General features: G+C 35.1%; 1 protein-coding gene across 6 annotated transcripts in view; it reads right to left on the bottom strand.

The window, feature by feature from the left end:
• LOC105248921 (puratrophin-1) overlaps nt 1-19,328 on the bottom strand; it is a 286,834-nt gene that overhangs the window by 107,156 nt on the left and 160,350 nt on the right. For all 6 annotated transcript variants that reach the window (XM_011254000.3, XM_025413141.1, XM_011254001.3 and 3 more), the window contains one exon: nt 7,793-7,882. In XM_011254000.3, coding sequence (XP_011252302.1) covers nt 7,793-7,882 — 90 coding nt within the window. The remainder of the gene's footprint in view (nt 1-7,792; nt 7,883-19,328) is intronic.

The following is a 19,328-nucleotide window of genomic DNA, read 5'->3' as shown; positions in this document are numbered from 1 at the left end:
GCAAAATTCTCTGCCAAAAGTTAATCATTTCGATTAACAAAATTCGGAATATTTCAGTAAAAACACAATAAATATTAAAAAATACATCTCTGTACAGTAGCTAAGATCAAATTGTAATATTCTACACAATTTCTCATATTCAAAATACATCAAAAGTGGATATTCGTTTTATCAATATTGATTTTAGCTACTTTTTGCTGGGATTGTACAATAGAATTTAATTTCTCATGTATAAAAGGAATAAATAAAATATTCATCTAGCAATTTACTGTATGCAAAACGCGTTTCATATTAATGTATCGCAATCCCGTTTCAGTTTACGTGTATTAAACTCCGTAAAATGTAAGTGTGTTAAAAATTATCGCACTGACGATGCGGCGATCTTCGCCTTCTCTTGTTACGTATTTAATTATCATATCGCTCGAAGCGCGTACGCTCGGAAAAACGCACAATGTACCGTAAACCACGCATAACTAATTAGGCTAATAAACCCGAGGGGGAGGGAGTGGACACGATACGAAAGCAGCGCGAAAGATATCCTTTGCATAAACACATCCATTATCGTAATTTGTCCATACATGCGACGTGGCGCACAGGAGATGTAAATTTTCACCGTTTTCTGCGCGTGATAAATTATCGCGACCTCGATATAAGAGTACGGCGATTTTTCCATGGCTCGGCCATGGCGTGTGAGACTCTGGTCCATTCCACCCACGTGAAGGCCAAGAAGCTCTTGTTGTTGGTCAGGTGATACGTCGAGGCGTGTGCGCGTTAAACGACCGTCGATTCATCGCTCGGTGTCACGATAATAAAATACTTCCATGTAATTAGCTCCGCGAAAGTACCGGCCGATATGCTCGACTAGTTAAACGCGATCGATCGATGACGGCCACGAAATGCCGGATATGATGGTACTCAGCTTAAATACCCGCATGTATGTGCACTATTAGCGTGGGTAGACCTTTGTAACGATCAATGGGATTAATCTGGAATCTATCATGAGGGAAAAATCGCGCATGTTTTATTATATTCAAATATATGACCTTAATTGATATTAATGCGAAGAGGGCCTAAATACCACCGCCTGGATTCTTATCGCAGATTGAATTAATCGTTCCGACTGTGCGCAAGCACGTTTTCCCGCTGTATCTACTTAATCACTTTTAGTATATCTTCAGTATCTACCGTTCCAAAGTACATCCACCTATTGCAAACGTTCATCTAGTAGCATCGGCCGTAGGCAATGATATGGATCTTTCGTGCCAGATCCTCGTTTCACTTCCACTTTTACGTTCTTTATACATCCGTATATTAAAAGTGCCTTGCTTGAACAGTGCATGTCTAATCGCATATCGCGATTTTGCTTGTCTTGCAATAAAATAAAATCCCGAAGGAGAGAACGATCGTGCAATTAATAAATCAATTTGCAGAATAAGGAATAGTTTCCCTAACGTTACAACTAAAATTAGAACAAGGCAATGTTTTATATTCTTGCTTTTTATTTAAATTTTAAAATGATTATCTAACATTTATATTATAAATATAGTGTCAATAGTGAGTTATATAAAAAAAAATAACAGTTGGTTTAAAAATAACATATCGAAATATTTCAATGACACACGCATAAAATGCAACTAATTGCATTTAAAAACTTAATGGATTTAATATGCGGATGATAGAAAACAATCTAAACGATAATAAATAGCACAATCAGACGTATAACTTTTAATTAGATTTTTATAAATAGTCGCACAATCCATTGAAATTAAAATTAAAATTACAGTTAACATATGATACAAGTAAAACCGGTCTTGAACGCGTATATTTACCTTTTTAAGCGTGTAAATAATAATCCTGCATTACGCTAAATTCGCCGTCAATTGTGCGTATTACCAGGTCAAGATTAGTCTCGGCCAAGTCACTGCGACGACTTTATCGTCGAGCGAATGGTCATAAATAGCAGACCGCTTTCACGTGCACGCTCGAGTTTGAGTTAGGTGAATCGGTTTGATCTGCGCATTAGCTTAAACTCCGTGAACAAGGGGCGCGAGCAATCGTCTTTATCACACGGCACATCCGACCTGCATAAAATCGTAAATCACATCGTGTGTAAATACATGGACTGTCGCGATTCACGCCGTTGCTCGATTCACCTCGTCGTTCGTTTAATTTAACGAGGATATCCAGCCGCTATCCGTCAGCTGACATATTGCGCTCTTTAGACAACGTACTTCTTAATTTTGCATCCAAGTTTTCATTTATCAAACGTTTGATCGGATCGGAATATCTCTCTTTGTTGCACGATCAAGTCTTGCATACACGGAAAAAAAAGAAGTGCCAAATCAAAACTTATATACTTAAACTAACGCGTTCATTGTTTCGTATATACGCAATAATTTATAGTCTTCTTAGAAGAATTTAATAATTTTAAATTTCAACAATATTATAGTCTTATTTTAATATTGTAATTGTCACTTCAAGAATATATAATTATTTAATTCTACTTTAAGAAAATTATAATCTTTGATTTAAAAATGTTATTTTCTATCCGACATTGTTTCTTTTCCATTCAAGAAAATTAAATCTTAAATCATAAGAATATATTTTTCTTGATTCAACTATATAAAATGGCTTCATTCAAGTAAGCAATTATATTTTTCTTTAATTAACGCAATATAATCTCATTTCAAGATTTCCATGTTAAAACTAAATATTTTCAAAACAAGAATGTCCTTTTTTTGTGTAATCATACCGTCGAAATGTATGTGTAATTAACTTCTATAAATAAATAATTAGCTTTTTTTTGAAACTCAATTGCTTATGTTTGAACGTTAAATCTTCTTGGGTCGAATTTTGTTTTGAATTTTCGGGCAAGAAAATGATTTCAAATCTATCGAAAAATGCTTTTGAAATTCAGTGTAGGCTCGCGAAACACCCTATATAATTTCTCACCGCCTCTCTCGAAGATTCTATTACAAGCTCCATTCATCGGTTGCGACCGTGTACGCGTCATGCGGTGAGCTACCTTATAAATCTATGATTCCTGACATAAATCCAACCGAAGCGATTTCTCCCGACGTGGTAACATTTTCCGATAATTTATGCGAGCACGCCTAATTGAGCCTCGACGAATGTCCGTGCCAACGAGCTTGGTAATTCGAACCATCTCGCACATCGATTCGACTTAATCACACGCGACGGCGAATTAGAGATCGCGATCGCGAAATTTATCACGCACGCGATTCTCGCTTCTGTGAAAATCCCCGCAGCTGCGACAAAAACGGCGATAAGAAAACAGAACGCCGCCAAAGAGGACGTCATCGCACTCGGGGACTCGTTAATGCTCTCCAATCCCCGACTCTCTCTTGAACTTCGGCCGCGGTCGTTTGTCGTATTTGCACTTCTTTGCCCGGCGGGCGTAAGCGCGACTCGATGCAGCATCTCCTGCGCTTCCTCTTCCTGCTCGTCCCGCCTCTTTTAGGCGACCGCGCGGTGCAACGTCAGCCAGCTAATCGGCGACAAAGCGGCAGCTTCGCCAACTACGGGATTACAGTTAGGTACTCGGTGATCTCCCCAGCTGGGAATCCATGGAAAGAGGAAAGAAAACGACAGGGAGAAAGAAGGGGATATAACGAGGGGATCTCCAATTGCTCTCTTCAAGAACGCCGAGAATCAATGACGAGGAAGCAGAAGCATGCTCGGATGACGGATCGAGGAGATCCATATCATACACTAAGAGACTTGTAATACTAGACAATGCCTTTAAAAAAAGGTGGATACTCGTGCAATTTTCAACGCGAATTTTTTTATATTTTATACTTTATATTTTATACTAATATGTGAATTCGCAAAATAATTTGTTTGCAGCAAAAAATAAATAAATTAACGATTTAAAAAATAAATTAATTAACGACTAAATCGATTTTACACTGAGAAAAATCGTTTGATTGTACCAACAATATTGTATTCAATATTTGTTACGAAATGTATATAAAGAACTAGTATTAACATAACTAGTATTAACATTAAATCCAAAGTATATTTTTTTTTCTTACGAACAGTGCCAGAAAGAGGACGCTAGCTCTCTGATTGTGGGTGTTTGAGCTGCACCCTCTTCTTGCATCACTGTTTATCAGTTTAATTTCTAACAAACTAAATTTAAAATAATTTATTCAATAATCTGGATTGAATTTATCCAATAATTTTTTTGGAATTCAGAATATTAAACAGACTTTTGAGATTAGATGGAAAAAATTTTAAACGACTTAGTGCTGGCGAGTTTAGTACTATTAACCAGAAAGTTTGGTAAATTTAACAGGAAGAAATTAATCAGATTCATCTGGTAATTCCTACAAGAATTCTGGTTCGTCCATTTTCCAACAGACATACTGGTTGAATCTACCAGAATTCTAATTAATGCAACCAGATTTTTTCTCAGTGTAATATATTTCTTAACCACATATTGTTCTTAATATTACAAGTCTTGTAATTTTATATAATTTTCGAGGAGAAAATAATTTTCAAAATTACAAAAATTTCCATTACTTTTATCTTAACATGTAACTTCCAACTGTCATCGATTTTCATATGTATTCAATGATTTACCGGGTCCTTACGTGCATTATTTCGAGAATAAATAGCCTGACTCATGCGCATAAAATCTTCGCGTCCTGTGCATTTCTCCATAGTTTGCACAACAGATGATTACCTAAAAGACCGAATTTACATTTCTTGAACAGACAGTGCACTTGTGACGGATTATCAATGGACTTTCTCGTGAAATCCTACGTTCTCATCGCGTATCATACCGACATTAGGGAGGAATCGCACATGCAATGCAAGTCTGTAGACATTAAAGTGTAAAAGCTAAGTGACGTGAAACGGTCGGAAAATCTCGCCAAGATTACTCGAGACGGGTTGGAAACTTAGCCGCGAGGCAGCTCCAACAAGATCCCACGAAACTAAAACAACGTTGCGCTTTGTTGCAATCAAGCTGCGGAATGAAGGAAGTGAACACGACCAGATGAGGAGAGCACCGCGAGCATCGAGCTGTTCAAGGCAGAATCGATGGATGAAGAAAGAGGAGCAGGAGGAACTTAACGAGACACGCGAGGAACTACTACCAGGAAAGAAAGACAATATAAATAGATACTGGTAGGAATGTATGAGGATACGTGGGTCGAGTCAAGGTATAGTCATCGATGCTACCGTATGAATATGTCTTGAAACGAATTTGCGGTAAATTGCACGCAATGAAAAAAATTGAATCGTATAAATGACTTTCAGAAAAAAAACAGAAAATACGAATATATTATTTTTAAAAAAATATAAAATTATTTAAATATATAAGATTATTTAAATTACTTAGATTATAAAATTTTTTTAGAGAATATTACATATTGATTTGAAGTGTTGCGTAATAATTTATAAATTAATTCCACTAATATATTTTTTAAAGTCACATTAAATTGTGCTGTTTTAAATAAATCGCTTTTCTGTCTTTTAAACGCCTTGATTCATTCATTGCATTTAGTTTCATTCTCGCGAGAGATCGAGAACCAGAGGTGAAAACTGTGTAAATTGAACTTTTACTTATGGAAAGCGATTAGCTCCTCGATAAAAAAAAAAAGACCGCCTACACTTTATTAATTAAAATTGACAACTCGCGGCATGATGCACTTTTTTATCGTTTATTTTCATCGTTCAACCCATTGGTTCCTCGCCCATCGACTTCCTGCCCATATACCGGTCAGTTAATCGGCGACAAAGCAGCGGCTTCGCCAACTACGGGATACAGTTAGACATCCGTGGATCCGGCCAGCTGAGCGAGCCACGAGGATGAGCGGAAGAAGGGGACGAGGTAGAGCACGAAGCTCGAAGGGAGCACGAACATTGTGAGGCGATACCGGGAGATAGGAAAAGGTAGCGGGAAGAGTGTATGAGATAGTATACGGAAGAGTGTACGGTACATGTATGAGATGTAGAGAGGAGCATTTGGAAGATGGAGAGCGAAAGAGGGATAAGGAAAAAGAGAGGAAGAAGGGACCGTTGGCCCTTTCACGAGGAAAGCCGTATAAATGGACGAATGCACGAGAACACGAAGGCGTGTGAATTGAGCATGTAGCTCATGTTCGAATAAATGGATAGTTAACGTTAATGTTGCTGCGAGGGGTCTCTCCTTTAATCGAGACACAAAAGAGTCGCGCATATCCCACACTCGGTTGTAATTAAAGCGGCCGAGAGTGCGCTTTTCCCTTTCACCCGGTTACCGTTGCAGAACGCCGTCTCGTAAGAGGTGACTGTTACACGAACAACGTCGATGTCGAAAACGCCGAAAAAAGAGGCTGATTTATTCTCGATCCAAAGTAAAGTTCGATAAAGTGATTTCCTTCCTCGTAGTATCGCAAATATTGCCTTTAATCGATCTTTGTAGATTGATATCACCTCTCTCTTGGGCCTATTATTACGAGATAATGTTACGATAACCGTTGTGCTGCTAAAATAAAACAATACTCGGACATATTATTTGTTCGACAGTAGCAGATAGATCTTGTAATTTATCGCGCTGCCCATAAAATTTCAATTCAAAGAAACGCTATTTATATTCTATATACGAGTATCCTCCCCTGCGAAAAATTCTTTTTGTCTCGCTGAATTTTCAGCTTTCTAAAATATACACGCCTATTTAAAACGTCCCAGACGATCATTATATATTTTCTATGGTAATTTCAAACACGTACATACACAAAGCGTGTGTTTCGTGACGCGAACGCTCGCGGGTTAATCTTCGGTCAGACTCCTCAAGTACCGTCCAACGACTACCTTCTTCCTGCCGTGCGCTAATCGACGACAGAGAGTAACAACTGCGCCAACTACGGGAATACAGTTAGACATCCGCGGATCTGGCCAGCTGAGCCTCGCGGAAAGGGAGAGAAAGGGACAAAGCGGGACGAAAGGCAAGGAGAACGGTCGAGAGAGAATGGCGGTACTCGAGAAGGCGGAATCGCGGCGGAGAGGAGAGGAGGGGGAGGATCTGCTCTCTAGGAAGAAGAGGGTATCCGACCAAGTACGTAAATAGATGCACGGAACGGGCAGAAGATGCGGGGGCGTGTGAATCGACCGAGCTTAAGAGCCCTACGTGGTGGGTGTGTCCCAGCTTCCGCATACTCCTACGCGGTCACCGCGCGTTGTTATCTTCCGCGACGCAACGCCAGGGTCGCGTGTTTCTGCCGTTGCGTGTCCCTATGTGGAGCACGGTAACGCGAGACAAAGGCTTACGACAAAAGCGTCAGCCGACCATCGCACCGAAAGCGTTCGAAGATGACAATCTCCGAGCGTTATTTCACTCTTAAACGATATATCTCTTTTAAATCAGCGACTTTCACTTGCGTGTGAATGTGTAGATCTCGGATAAATATTTGACAACTTATGATTTATGTATTAAGATTTATCTTATAAACAATTGAAGATGATTTTGAATTGTGTGTTTCGTTTTCTCGACAAGAGTTTCGATGATTTATATTACGATCGTTTTTAATTGTTAAATTATGGTTATTTTTATTGTGTAATTCTATCTTATATTTCTTTCACACTTACGGGCATCTCAAATAAATATTTGACAAATAAGATTTATCGTAAAAAAATGGAGATTATAATTTTAAATTAATTATTTCTTTGTCTTGACGAGAGTTTCAACGATTTATATTACGATTTTTCTTATTGTCAAATGAGATTATTTTTATTGCATTACTTCTCATATTTCTTAAAAAGAATTTTGTGTTTTATAACTTACCGGGAAGTGACAGGCCACACGTGAGAACGCGCTCCGGTAAGTCGTGAATAGTCCTCGGCAATGCTACTTCGTCGACTCGCTTTTTGGTTCCTGAAACAAGAATATAAAGAATTTCACTACACCTGCATCTTTGTTAACGAGGATATTGAATTTTAATTTGACAATTAAATTCAACATACGCATACACACATACAACAATAAGTAATTTAACCGTGATGTTCATAAAATTGATGGACGGATGTCTGTTAATAAAAAGATCGAGAAATTCTCCCTTGTAATAAACTGACAACTAATGACTAACAGAGCATTTTTAATTATTTAATTTAATCAAACGTTTTAATTCATGATTTGGGTAATTGTTGTCAATAGCGTTTCTGTTATTTTATTCAAATTGCAAAAGTGTATATTGTATATCAAACATAAAATGAGACTCGAAAAAAGAAGTTTATTTTTTATTTTTTTTTTTTACAACTCTGCTTTAATTTAAATTATTGTTGGAGCAAATTACTAATTATTTAATATACTTGCAGGTCTTTTAACTTTAATCTTCTTACAAAAAGCTCAGTCTTTCTATTATATAAAAAACTGAATATTAAAAATTTAAAAAGTCTGGTTTCATAAAATCCATTTCTACAACATATCTCTACAATTAAATATTAAATATTAAGATATTAAGCAATATTACTTAATTTTGATATATCAATTCAAATTTTCATTTCTTTTATTAGGCAAACATACATGTTACGCTACTATTAAAGAAAAACATACATATCTCTGCAGTGAATAATTTGCTTCATCGATCCATTAATCGTTTCTCGATTAATCTCCGTTTCACAAGATCGATCCAAGATGCGCCCTCGCTACCGAAAGCAAGCTCATTTATCGATTAATCGCGATGCGAAACGCGCGTGTATATCGGTGGCACGATACGAACACGTATGTATATACGTGACGCACGTGTACGCATGCAAGGAAACCAAACTCGGACTGTGCCGGCCCGCGAGCTTGACCTTTGCTTGAAAGGCCCCCTCTAATTCCACCTTTTAACCCTCATCACCTCCTGCCAGGGGGACTGGCGAAGCTAAACGGCAAAATGCGCGCGTACGTTCTCATCTCCTCGAGCGTATGCATCGCGATGCATCTCGCGCTCTCGACGAAGCACTTTCTACCTCCGAGACTAACGCGTCGAATAATATGTATCTCACGTCGGCAGTTTTAAATAGCGTTACTACCGCGAGTAGCGAGGCGCGAATACCGGACGTCTCATTCATGACGGCGCAGAAATAATCGAAAGTAAGCGAGTATGAGCGGCGTCTCTCTCGTCAAGGCGCGCATTCACTTATGCAAAGTTCTCGAGGAAAATTTAATCAAGCGTAAATCTCAACGCTGATTAGTTCGCCTTTTCTCTTTCTCCTTCTCTCTCTCTCTCTCTCTCTTCTTTTCATCTTCTGGAGAACGGCGTAATCATAGATTTCAATAACGCTGACACCACTCACGCATTATTAAAATAAGCGATTCTCCGCGAAACGCGCGGAAGAAGTTTGTCGTTTACACCTGCGAACGTTTACTGGCGGTCGTTAAACCGGTTACGGTAAGTTTCCCCGGAGAGTATCGTGACAACGACGATCATCATATTGGGAAGCTCTTCTATGCACTTCGCGCTAATCGTCGGCCACGCGACACCACCGCTGCACGTATCCAATTAGCGGCCGCTATTTGCACACAGACGCTTATTAAGCGATTATAAGATTATTTCACCGCGAATGCTAATTGCAGGTTCGAGCACAGCCTCCCGCGACAGCTCGACTTTATCGCACGTCCCCGCTTTTATTAAGTAAATTGATCGCGAAATCGAGACGACGCGATTGCGCCGTCCGCGACCTTAAACCGATAAAACGCCTGTGTGCTTAGGCAGGTTAAATGTGCCCGAAGATACGATCGATTGATATTCACCGTGAATACGAGAAGTGACGATGGACCATGTTTGTTCCAATGAAAACATATCTTTCGCGAATGCCACGCAAAACGCGCGAGGACCGGTTTGCAACATGCAAATGAAATAAGTTGTATCACGGACGCGATTTCTGAAATTGCTGGCAAAAGTTATACGATACGAAGGAGATTCAGACTTTGATAAAATAAAAATTCCACTTAAAATTAATTGAAATATAAGATCGTTTTACTTGTTTGCATTTCTGAAGCATCTCTTAAGTCACAAAATTTTTTAATTATCATTTTAATTATTTGTGAGTCAATAACTATTTATGTTTCAATATTATCAAATTATTAATTTTTGCTCCTAGTATTACGTAATTAAAATATTACACGTAAAATACATACATGTAAAGAATAATGTAACACGTATAAAACTTGAAGAAATTTTTAACATTGATAATTATTTATATATTTAATTGATTGGAATTATATATTTGATTATATAATTATATATTTATATATTTGATTATATATTTGATAAAAAAATGTATAATAAAAAATATATAAAATTATATATTTGATAATTGTATAATTGTTGCTATTTCCTGTATAAATTCTTTAGATTGTTTGAAAAGCTTAATTCCAAAGTACGTGATCATTGATTTTTGAGGTAGAGACAGATATCCTGAACAAAGAACGTAATAAAACATTCACTAAAGCGTTGTTAAACGAGGAACAATTCCAATCAATCGTCATGACGTTATACTAACTACTCATGCATATCGCCGCGGCAATTACCGGGGAATCCGCAATGACTGGCTACCTACCTCTCCTCGTATGGCTATCTATTCCGGAATTATTCTACCGTAGACTGTATTCAATCGACAATCAATAACTAATATCGCTTTTTTCGCATAACTGAATGACAATCGGCCCGTTATCGGCATTCCCCATCGAAAGTACAATCGGACATTATTCTTATATTTGCGAAATGACGATGATTGGCGCGACACGCGACCCAGTTTAGCTTGCCAGGTGCATTCACACGACACTGTATTCGTATGTGTATGAATAGCTCGGAGGGAAGAATAACTTGGCGAATGCGATTTGCGGTATGTCGGCAGCCTTAGCGAGATTCGCATGCAAATTTTCACGCTCGGACTCATTACGCGGAGGAATGGGGAGTCGAGGGGAGGGGGAAGGGAGGGTGTTAATTACGCAGTTAATGACGTCGATGAGCGCGTGCATTTCGCGAGACAATGAACCTAATATATCAGCACCATCAAAAACCCTCTTGTCTGTGTCGACGCAACAGTGAAAACGAAGACAGCCGCGCTTAAGATGCGCCTGCGAGAAAAAAACCGCGATTATCGGTGATTTATCGACGACGGTTCTCCGAAGAACTCGTCGATCATTCCGACGGGTCCGTAAAAAAAAAAACGCATACGCAGGACTTCTTCCCTCCTCTGCTTTCTTTCTCTGCTTTATCGCCTGCTTCTGCAGAAGACTGCGAAGATGAGAAGTTATTTGAATAAATACGTAAATCTTCATCGCGCTCTTATCTTCGAATTAATGGCCAAGTATTTACGTAATAATGCTCTTTGGATCCAATAAAATGATATACGCGCCGTATAAATGTTGCAGAGAGATTTATTTGTCGATATTTCTTAGCCTCTCTTTAGTTTCATCACTTGGAATGTTTGAGATAATTAGAAACTTATCTTTAGAATATCAGAAATAAATAGAGTATCATAATTCTTACTTTTAATACTTCTAAGTTTTATACATTTATTTTTATTGAATTATATATTTTATTCAAATTTATCATTAATATTATCAATTAGTTGATTTTGTAAAAATTGTATTAATCGAACAAATCAAATTGTCACCGGAGTTTTATGTACATGATTCTGTTCCGATAAAAAAGTAATATACATCATCATACGCGATATCTAAAATAACAATTAATGTACCCTTTCTGCCTAGTTGATTACAATATAAAATATCGCTCCCCTATCCCTGAATTAACGGAAGTCTGTATCATTTTATTTCTCGAGATAGAAACTTCCGTTAGGGCAAGTACAGTTAGTACATTATTATTATTTTATCAAACCATAAATCACGTTCGATCATATATCCATTTTATTACAAAGATACAACACAGTGATGATACGAGTTAGTTGTAAAAATAGTGCCGATGTTTTCCTTGATTTTTCACGATAATAAATGGCGTCGTTCTTCCGCCTGCATAATTATATTTATTCAGCGTGATAGAGACAGAGGAAGAAAGAATGTAACACGAGGTTATTATCGTGTAGCGACCCTAACAATTATACGTTAATCGCCGATAATAATTATAATTAAGGAAAATTCACGTCTTTCAAGGTAATAAGCGGGACGCAATTATCGCTGATAGATCAGTGGATATTATTTATGCAAATTGCGTTTAGCTACCGTCGCGAATCCGCCGCCGCCGTACTTTCGCTTTGTTCAGACAGGGTTTCTAATTCCTCGTGGCTGTCAAAACGGACAAGATTTCAAATTCATTGGCAGATAATCCGCGCTAACAAATCGGCGCTGATCGATACAACGTCGCTCGGAATTGCCGGTTATCACGCGAGGGAAACAGCTGATGAGGCCAATCGCCTCCGTTCGGAGATAATGCGCTTTCTTTGTTCGATGCATCGAAGAAGAAATGATCGAGAGACACGCGACTGCATCTATTAGAGCCATAATTTAGAGTAAACAAATTTATACGAACGAGAACCAGGCATTTCGAGCGGGATTTCGCGGAAGAGAACACGATGGCATCATGTGAGAGAGCGTGCAAAGCAGTAAATGTCCAAGTGATTTGCGATAGAAAATCGCAATTATACCTCTGTTAATAGTAAAAGCGATTAAAAGAGATTACGCGTCTGAATCGAGTGTTAAATTAAAAGCTGTCATATCGTATAACTTCCGCTCAACTTGTTTTGGTATAGACGCGTTATGCAATTCATTTAATTTAAGTTTTAAATAACATATCTAATTCAGAAAAAAACTTGATGTTAGCAAAATTGAAGCAATAGAAAACTATTAATTAGAGCAGATGAATGTCGATGGACATAATCATGTGTATAAATAATCATCGAGACAAATGATAAATGTATTAGCGAGAAATAATTTTCTAACATTATTAATTTGTGTAACGTTGGAATTCACTTTAGCAAATAGTTTTGTACGAACTTTTTTCTCCCGAATCTGAGATCATTGATAAACGAATTAAATGGACAGAAAGAAAAAAGAAAAGAGAAAAGTAAAATATAAGGATGATAAAATGACATAATGAGATAATCGAAATTATATATCGAATATTGCCCGTTGTATCTAAGCTCAACTACCACAACGGGTTTCTAAAAAATGAGGTAAAGAGAGAAGCCGTCTTTTACACTATAATAATTGTCCATCATTCATTACTGTCGACTTTGCGGCTAGCAATTTGAAGATTTGCAAGATCTATTGTATAAATTTTATTGCGGAGAAAAGTCGGTAATATTTTATATCTATCATCCTAAAATTTTCGTTGGCGATTAATGATTGGAAAGAAAAACCAATTGCATTATCCAAGAGTACATCGTACCCATCATAAAATAAATATTAATCGTATTTTTCAGAAAAAAAACAAAATGATGATTGTTTATTTTTAAATCATAATAATAATATGGAAGCACTACAAAGTTCAATTAATTATAAAAATATTTTAATCAAATATTTTTATAATTAATCGAACCTTCTAATTATTTTTTCATACTATTATTATGATTTATTGTGATTTATTTAATTATAAATATTTTAATAAAGTACTTTTGTATTTTTTATTATTTTGCAAAAAATAATAAAAAATACATATAAACTACAAAAAATATTACAATTAGTTTTTGGCAATTGTTAATTAAATATTTTTCTTTCCAAACAAATTTTATACCGATTATTTTTAAATAAATGCGCCTTCCAAATATATGTGCAACAATTTTTTAAATTATTAGATATATGTATGTATGAACGTATGTATATATGTATCTACTATGTGTGCTATCTAATATATATTTATTAAGTACTTATATAAAATTTATATAAAATTAATATTGAATTAAAATTTTAATATAAAATTATGTTAATAATACAGCCGCACTCTTAATCTAATAAAGATAGCGTGACTTGACGTCAAACTATAATAATAATTATCTTCAAGATAATTCTATTTCCCATGACTTAAGCAGATTAATCACATTAGCGTTGGGTCAGTTTAATCCCAGTTTTTAGCCTTTAACTTCCACGCGATTCGACGTGCGCTAGCACGCGATTTAACGTTATAATTTATACCGCGAAAGCGCAATCAAGCGGTGCGCGATAATTTTACTTAGCGAGACCTTTCTTCAAGCACATCGGCCGACGGTTATCACGATACGGGATTATTAGGAATAGAGGATTGAAAAACGCCGTAACAAAATCCATCCGCCATTTTTACGCGACGCGCGAGTTAAAGTGTATCGGCCGGTTTTTCGGTTTTTCCTTAACTCGGTTGAGTGCGCGATGTGTCCCTAATCGCTTCATTTTATATGGTACCTCGTTCTTCGCACGCGACCAATCTACTTCAAGGATCTATCAGGCTGCAGACCGGTCCAAAGCACGAGAACGGAAAAACACTCCGGTCTCGTTTCGCCTGCGGTGGATGCTCTTGTATTTGGGTTAATGCATGTTAACGCATCAAGTCCGAAACCACTCCCACTATCATAAATCTTCGTCCACCGATTTATTGTCGCTGTACTAGACACAGTGTATCATCCTGCGAATTCTCAACGCGAAAATGTTGCGAGACCTGAGGCATTACTCGCCGAATCATTCACTCTGAACCTGATTCTATTTGTATCGTCAAGCTTTCTTATCTTAATTTTAATTAATATATATTCTTCTTTTTATTTTAATTTTTTTCAATTAATATTCTTCTCTGATGATTTTTCTCTCAAACTACTCGCTCCATAAAATATATGAAAAATTTATAAAAACATGATATCTCTTCCTTTGCATGCGAATTAAGTAAATTACACGCAATATGTCAACGAGTCAAGTCATCTGAATGCAGATTAGCAGCGTGTTGCAACTCAAATACGATTCTCTAGAGATTTTATGGCGCGTTTTGCTTATTATGCAATTACTAAAGAAATGAATCAAATTAACCGACAAATAACAGGATTCGGGTTGCTATTGGCAATATTATTTTTAATGTAAAATATTATTTCGTAAATATTTTTTATCAGATGAATATTAATACTATATATATAATATTATTTTTAAAATAAAATATTTTAATATTGATTCTCTCCTTACATTTATCACGTATTAGCAAATCTATTTTATAAATGCAATATTAAGCATTTTATCTCAATTTTAAAATCAACATATTTAATTAAATTTGTAGTTATTTCACAAATATTAATTTATTATATATACGTACAAGAGATATTTACAATAAATTGATTATTTAAATAAGCTATTCAGTCTACATTTATTTTCCCTGATCAATCTATATACACTGTTATTATTTTTAATGAATTATTATATTCGATGAGTTTCGATTAGTGTATTGATATAAATATAAAAGCAAATGAATACATGAATACACGTTTGGAATTTGCATGGTATGTATTATAGTATGCAGTGCATTATAGATTCTCTCGAGTCTTTCAAATGTCATGCATCAGTCGTCTGAGAATTCTAAGAGTTTAATAATCTTCGCAGGTTCATCTTCGATGGCAGTACGAACCTATTTGCGGAGACGAAACCGCCTTTATTAGCATAAAGCGATAGGTGTCGCGGACTGACGACTCGATTGACTTGTAAGTAAAGGTTGATTGGATACCCTCGCTTTACGATGCGCCGTTTGCAATTTAAACGTTTCTATTCGCAACGTCTTGTGGTCTAGCGCAATGTTTCCGCGTGCCTATGCTCTCTCAACATTTTCTCGTCGTTTTTTATTTAGTACTCAAGATTGTACAAGAACAAGACCGCCAACAATTTTAACATTAGAAAAATCCTATGAAATGTTTTGAATCTACGAATATCAGAGACATGATCATATTTCATATCAAGTTAACGCGCGAAAAATTTACTTGAAATAAAAACAGATTATTTAAAGGAAAAAATATAATTATATTACAATGTTTTCATAGATATAATTTAATACCTGATATTTAAAAAAATGTACTCTAATAAAATTATTTTTCTCTTGAAAGCCAAATCTGTTAGATTATACTGTGCATCGCAATAAGTATAATTTAAATATACATTCAAGAATTTCAATATAAAAATTATCACAATAATATACTGTTAAAATTTGCGATAATTTTTTTCTGCAAATATTTTTATTTATTTATTTAAACAGTTATTTATATAAACTGAAAACACGTTATTTATGTAAATTTATGTAAAATGAAAATTTCTAAAACAAAAAATTTTATTTTAAAACAAATTTTTATATTCAATTTATATTTAAATTTTTATACTTAAATATTTTAAATATATATATTATTTTATATACATTGATTTTGAATAATTAATAATTAACTGACCGTTTACACAGTTAAAATATATTGCATTTTTCCTCACATTTATATAATATTTATATTATATTACGTTTATACATCTCATCATGAAAAATATTAGGAGAAAATCAAAGACGCAAAAACTATGATAAAATATGATAGATAATAAATTAAATAAATGATTTAGATTACTCACAGAATGATTTAGTCGTTGCTCGATGCCACCTCTTCCTCTTCCTCTTCATTTATCTTTTTGTTCCTTCATGGCACTCACACAACACTCGTGAAAATACAATTAATTACGATCGCGCATATAAATCAACAATGATTACGCGACATTTTGCACGACACTCCCGTTATATCACACGTGACGAGCAAGTTTATCATATTGCAACGGAGGAAAATAATTTAAAAACTACGATTCGATTGATACTCGAGAAAAACGCGATTAAATTTACGCACTAATATCGCTATATGTGTGTGACAATATTACTTTCATTTCTAACGAACATATACACTCGCATTTTAGGACATTTTCACTCTATTTCGCTATTATAATATATTAAGTAGATAAAAATAGGTTAATGTAATATAATCCGCGGATTGCATACTCGAAAAAATATGGTTGAATTTGCCGAACATTTCACGCGACATACATACGACAGATTTCGATCAAATAAAATCACGAAATAACGTACCTTGACAAATTACAGTGATATGCGAACACTACATTTATGTGGTACGCGAATGATAAATATTATTAACAATTGTCTCTTCTAATTAATCACTTTTGCTTCACTTAAAATCAGTCCGTATTGTACCCGCGACATTTTGCTAGTGACTGGAAACCTAACCTACCATAACCGACAGAGAAAATGAGTCGACTTCACTCTGATATCACGCGAGTCAAATCAACTAATTAAAAGGAATTACTAGTTAAACACGAAGAATCCCTCGAAAATACATAATTGAAATTAAACATCAAGTATAATAAATAACCCAAGGTATAAATCCCGCAAAATATACGTATTTAATATATATATATCGTGCTTTAACCTTACTCAAATTGAAGCCGTTACCGAGACGTTCTTGTCACTTTAAGATGCGAGCATACACTTACTTATCACGAGAATCGATCAATTATGAGATTCGTAATCGTTGATTGTAACAATCGTAGGAAATATTCGTATTCCGAAGAGTAATATAACATTACACACGGAGCGATCGACACCGCTGCCCGCTCGAGTATAAGTGAAAACAACGCGGCGAGACGTAAATCCAGCGGGCTACTGCGACCTTGTTACCGCGCATCTTGTGACGTCACAGACAAGGTCGCATAAAAACAATGCGCGCTGGAATTTACGTATCGCTGTGTGTTTCGTCAGTGTTATATTATATTCGGAACGCGCGGATGTTTCTACAATTGTTTCGCGATTGATAAATGCAAATCCGTATAATTTATTAATGATAAATAGTATACAACATTCTTATCTTCTGATAAATAGTATTACGCTCGCATTTGAAAAATTTGAAAAATTTCATTGACTTCAAATAACGAAACATATATTTATTACTAATAATTTGTGTATATATATTTTTTCTCTCATAGGATTTTTATTTTTTAAATACTGATTGTCTATTTACGCGCGCGCGATATTAAATTTTAATTATATATTTTTTTCTAACGATTCCTCGTGTCTTAATTAGTAATTAACTTGACTCGCGAAGTATCGGAGTGAAGTCGACTCATCTTCTCTGTCAGTTACATTCAATTAAGCTTTCTGGTCACTAGCAAAATGTCGCGGGTACAATGGATCGATTTTAAGTGAAGCAAAGGTGAGATTAATTAAAAGAGACAATTGTAAATAGCATTTATCCTTAACGTACTACATAAATATATTCGTTCGTATATCATTGTAATTTGGTAAAATGCGCAGTTCGCGAGATTTATTTGATCGAAATCTGTCGTACGTGTGTGTGCGTAAAATGTCTGGCAAATCCAACCATATTTTTTCGAATATTGCAATCCGCGGATTATATTACATTAACATTAATTGTTTATATTTTTATCTATTTATATATAATAATGGCGAAATAGGAAAAATGTCCTAAGATGCGAGCATATCTATTCATTAGAAATAAAAGTAATATTGTCACACACACACACACACACACATACACACACACACACACACACACGCAGCGATATTAGTGCGTAAATTTAACCGTGCTTTTTTAGTGCCATTCGCGTCGTAATTTTTGAATTGTTGTTTTCCATCGCAATATAATAATAAAATAATATAAAATAATAATAAAGTAATAAAATAATAATAAAATAGTAAAATTTGCGTGTCGCGTGTGATTAACGGGAATATCGCAAATATCGCATAATTATATGTTATTAATTAGTGCTTACGCGATTATAATTGACAATGTTTTCAAAAACAAGTGCCGTGAAGGAACAATAAAAAGTGAACAAACGAGAAGGAGGAGACCGAGATCAACAATTGCGAAAGAGAGTGAGTAATCCATATAATTTATTTACTTCTTTTATTAGTTGTAAAATTGTTTATTTATCTCTGCGATAATAATATATTTTATCTATTATATTATACACGCACACATGCGCATACGTAATATTTCTATAATAAGATTTATAATTATTTAACTTATTTATATAATAATTAAATTTCTATTATGTTCTATAGAAACTAAATTTTTTTTTTCAAGAATTATGTAACTTTGATATTAAAGATTTAAGAGGACTAAATAAAAAGTTTAAATGTGCGTATAATAATTGTTTTTTGAGATATGAATTATTTTAGATTGTTTTATATACAATTGAATATATATTTATATTTTACAGATTACAACGTGTACCACAACTCTACTGAGATTGTCTATTTATTTCTACATCATATTGGTGAGTGATAAATTTATTTTTACATTATGATTTTTTAAAAGTAATGGATTTATGAAAGTAATTTTGTATGTATAAAAAGATAGCATATATAAAAAAG

Source organism: Camponotus floridanus, unplaced genomic scaffold (genome assembly GCF_003227725.1).
Source record: "Camponotus floridanus strain SB8 unplaced genomic scaffold, Cflo_v7.5 scaffold60, whole genome shotgun sequence".
NCBI classification, from domain to species: Eukaryota; Metazoa; Arthropoda; class Insecta; order Hymenoptera; family Formicidae; genus Camponotus; species Camponotus floridanus.
The sequence above is the reverse complement of the archived record's forward strand: the minus strand, read 5'-3'. Positions and strand labels throughout refer to the sequence as shown.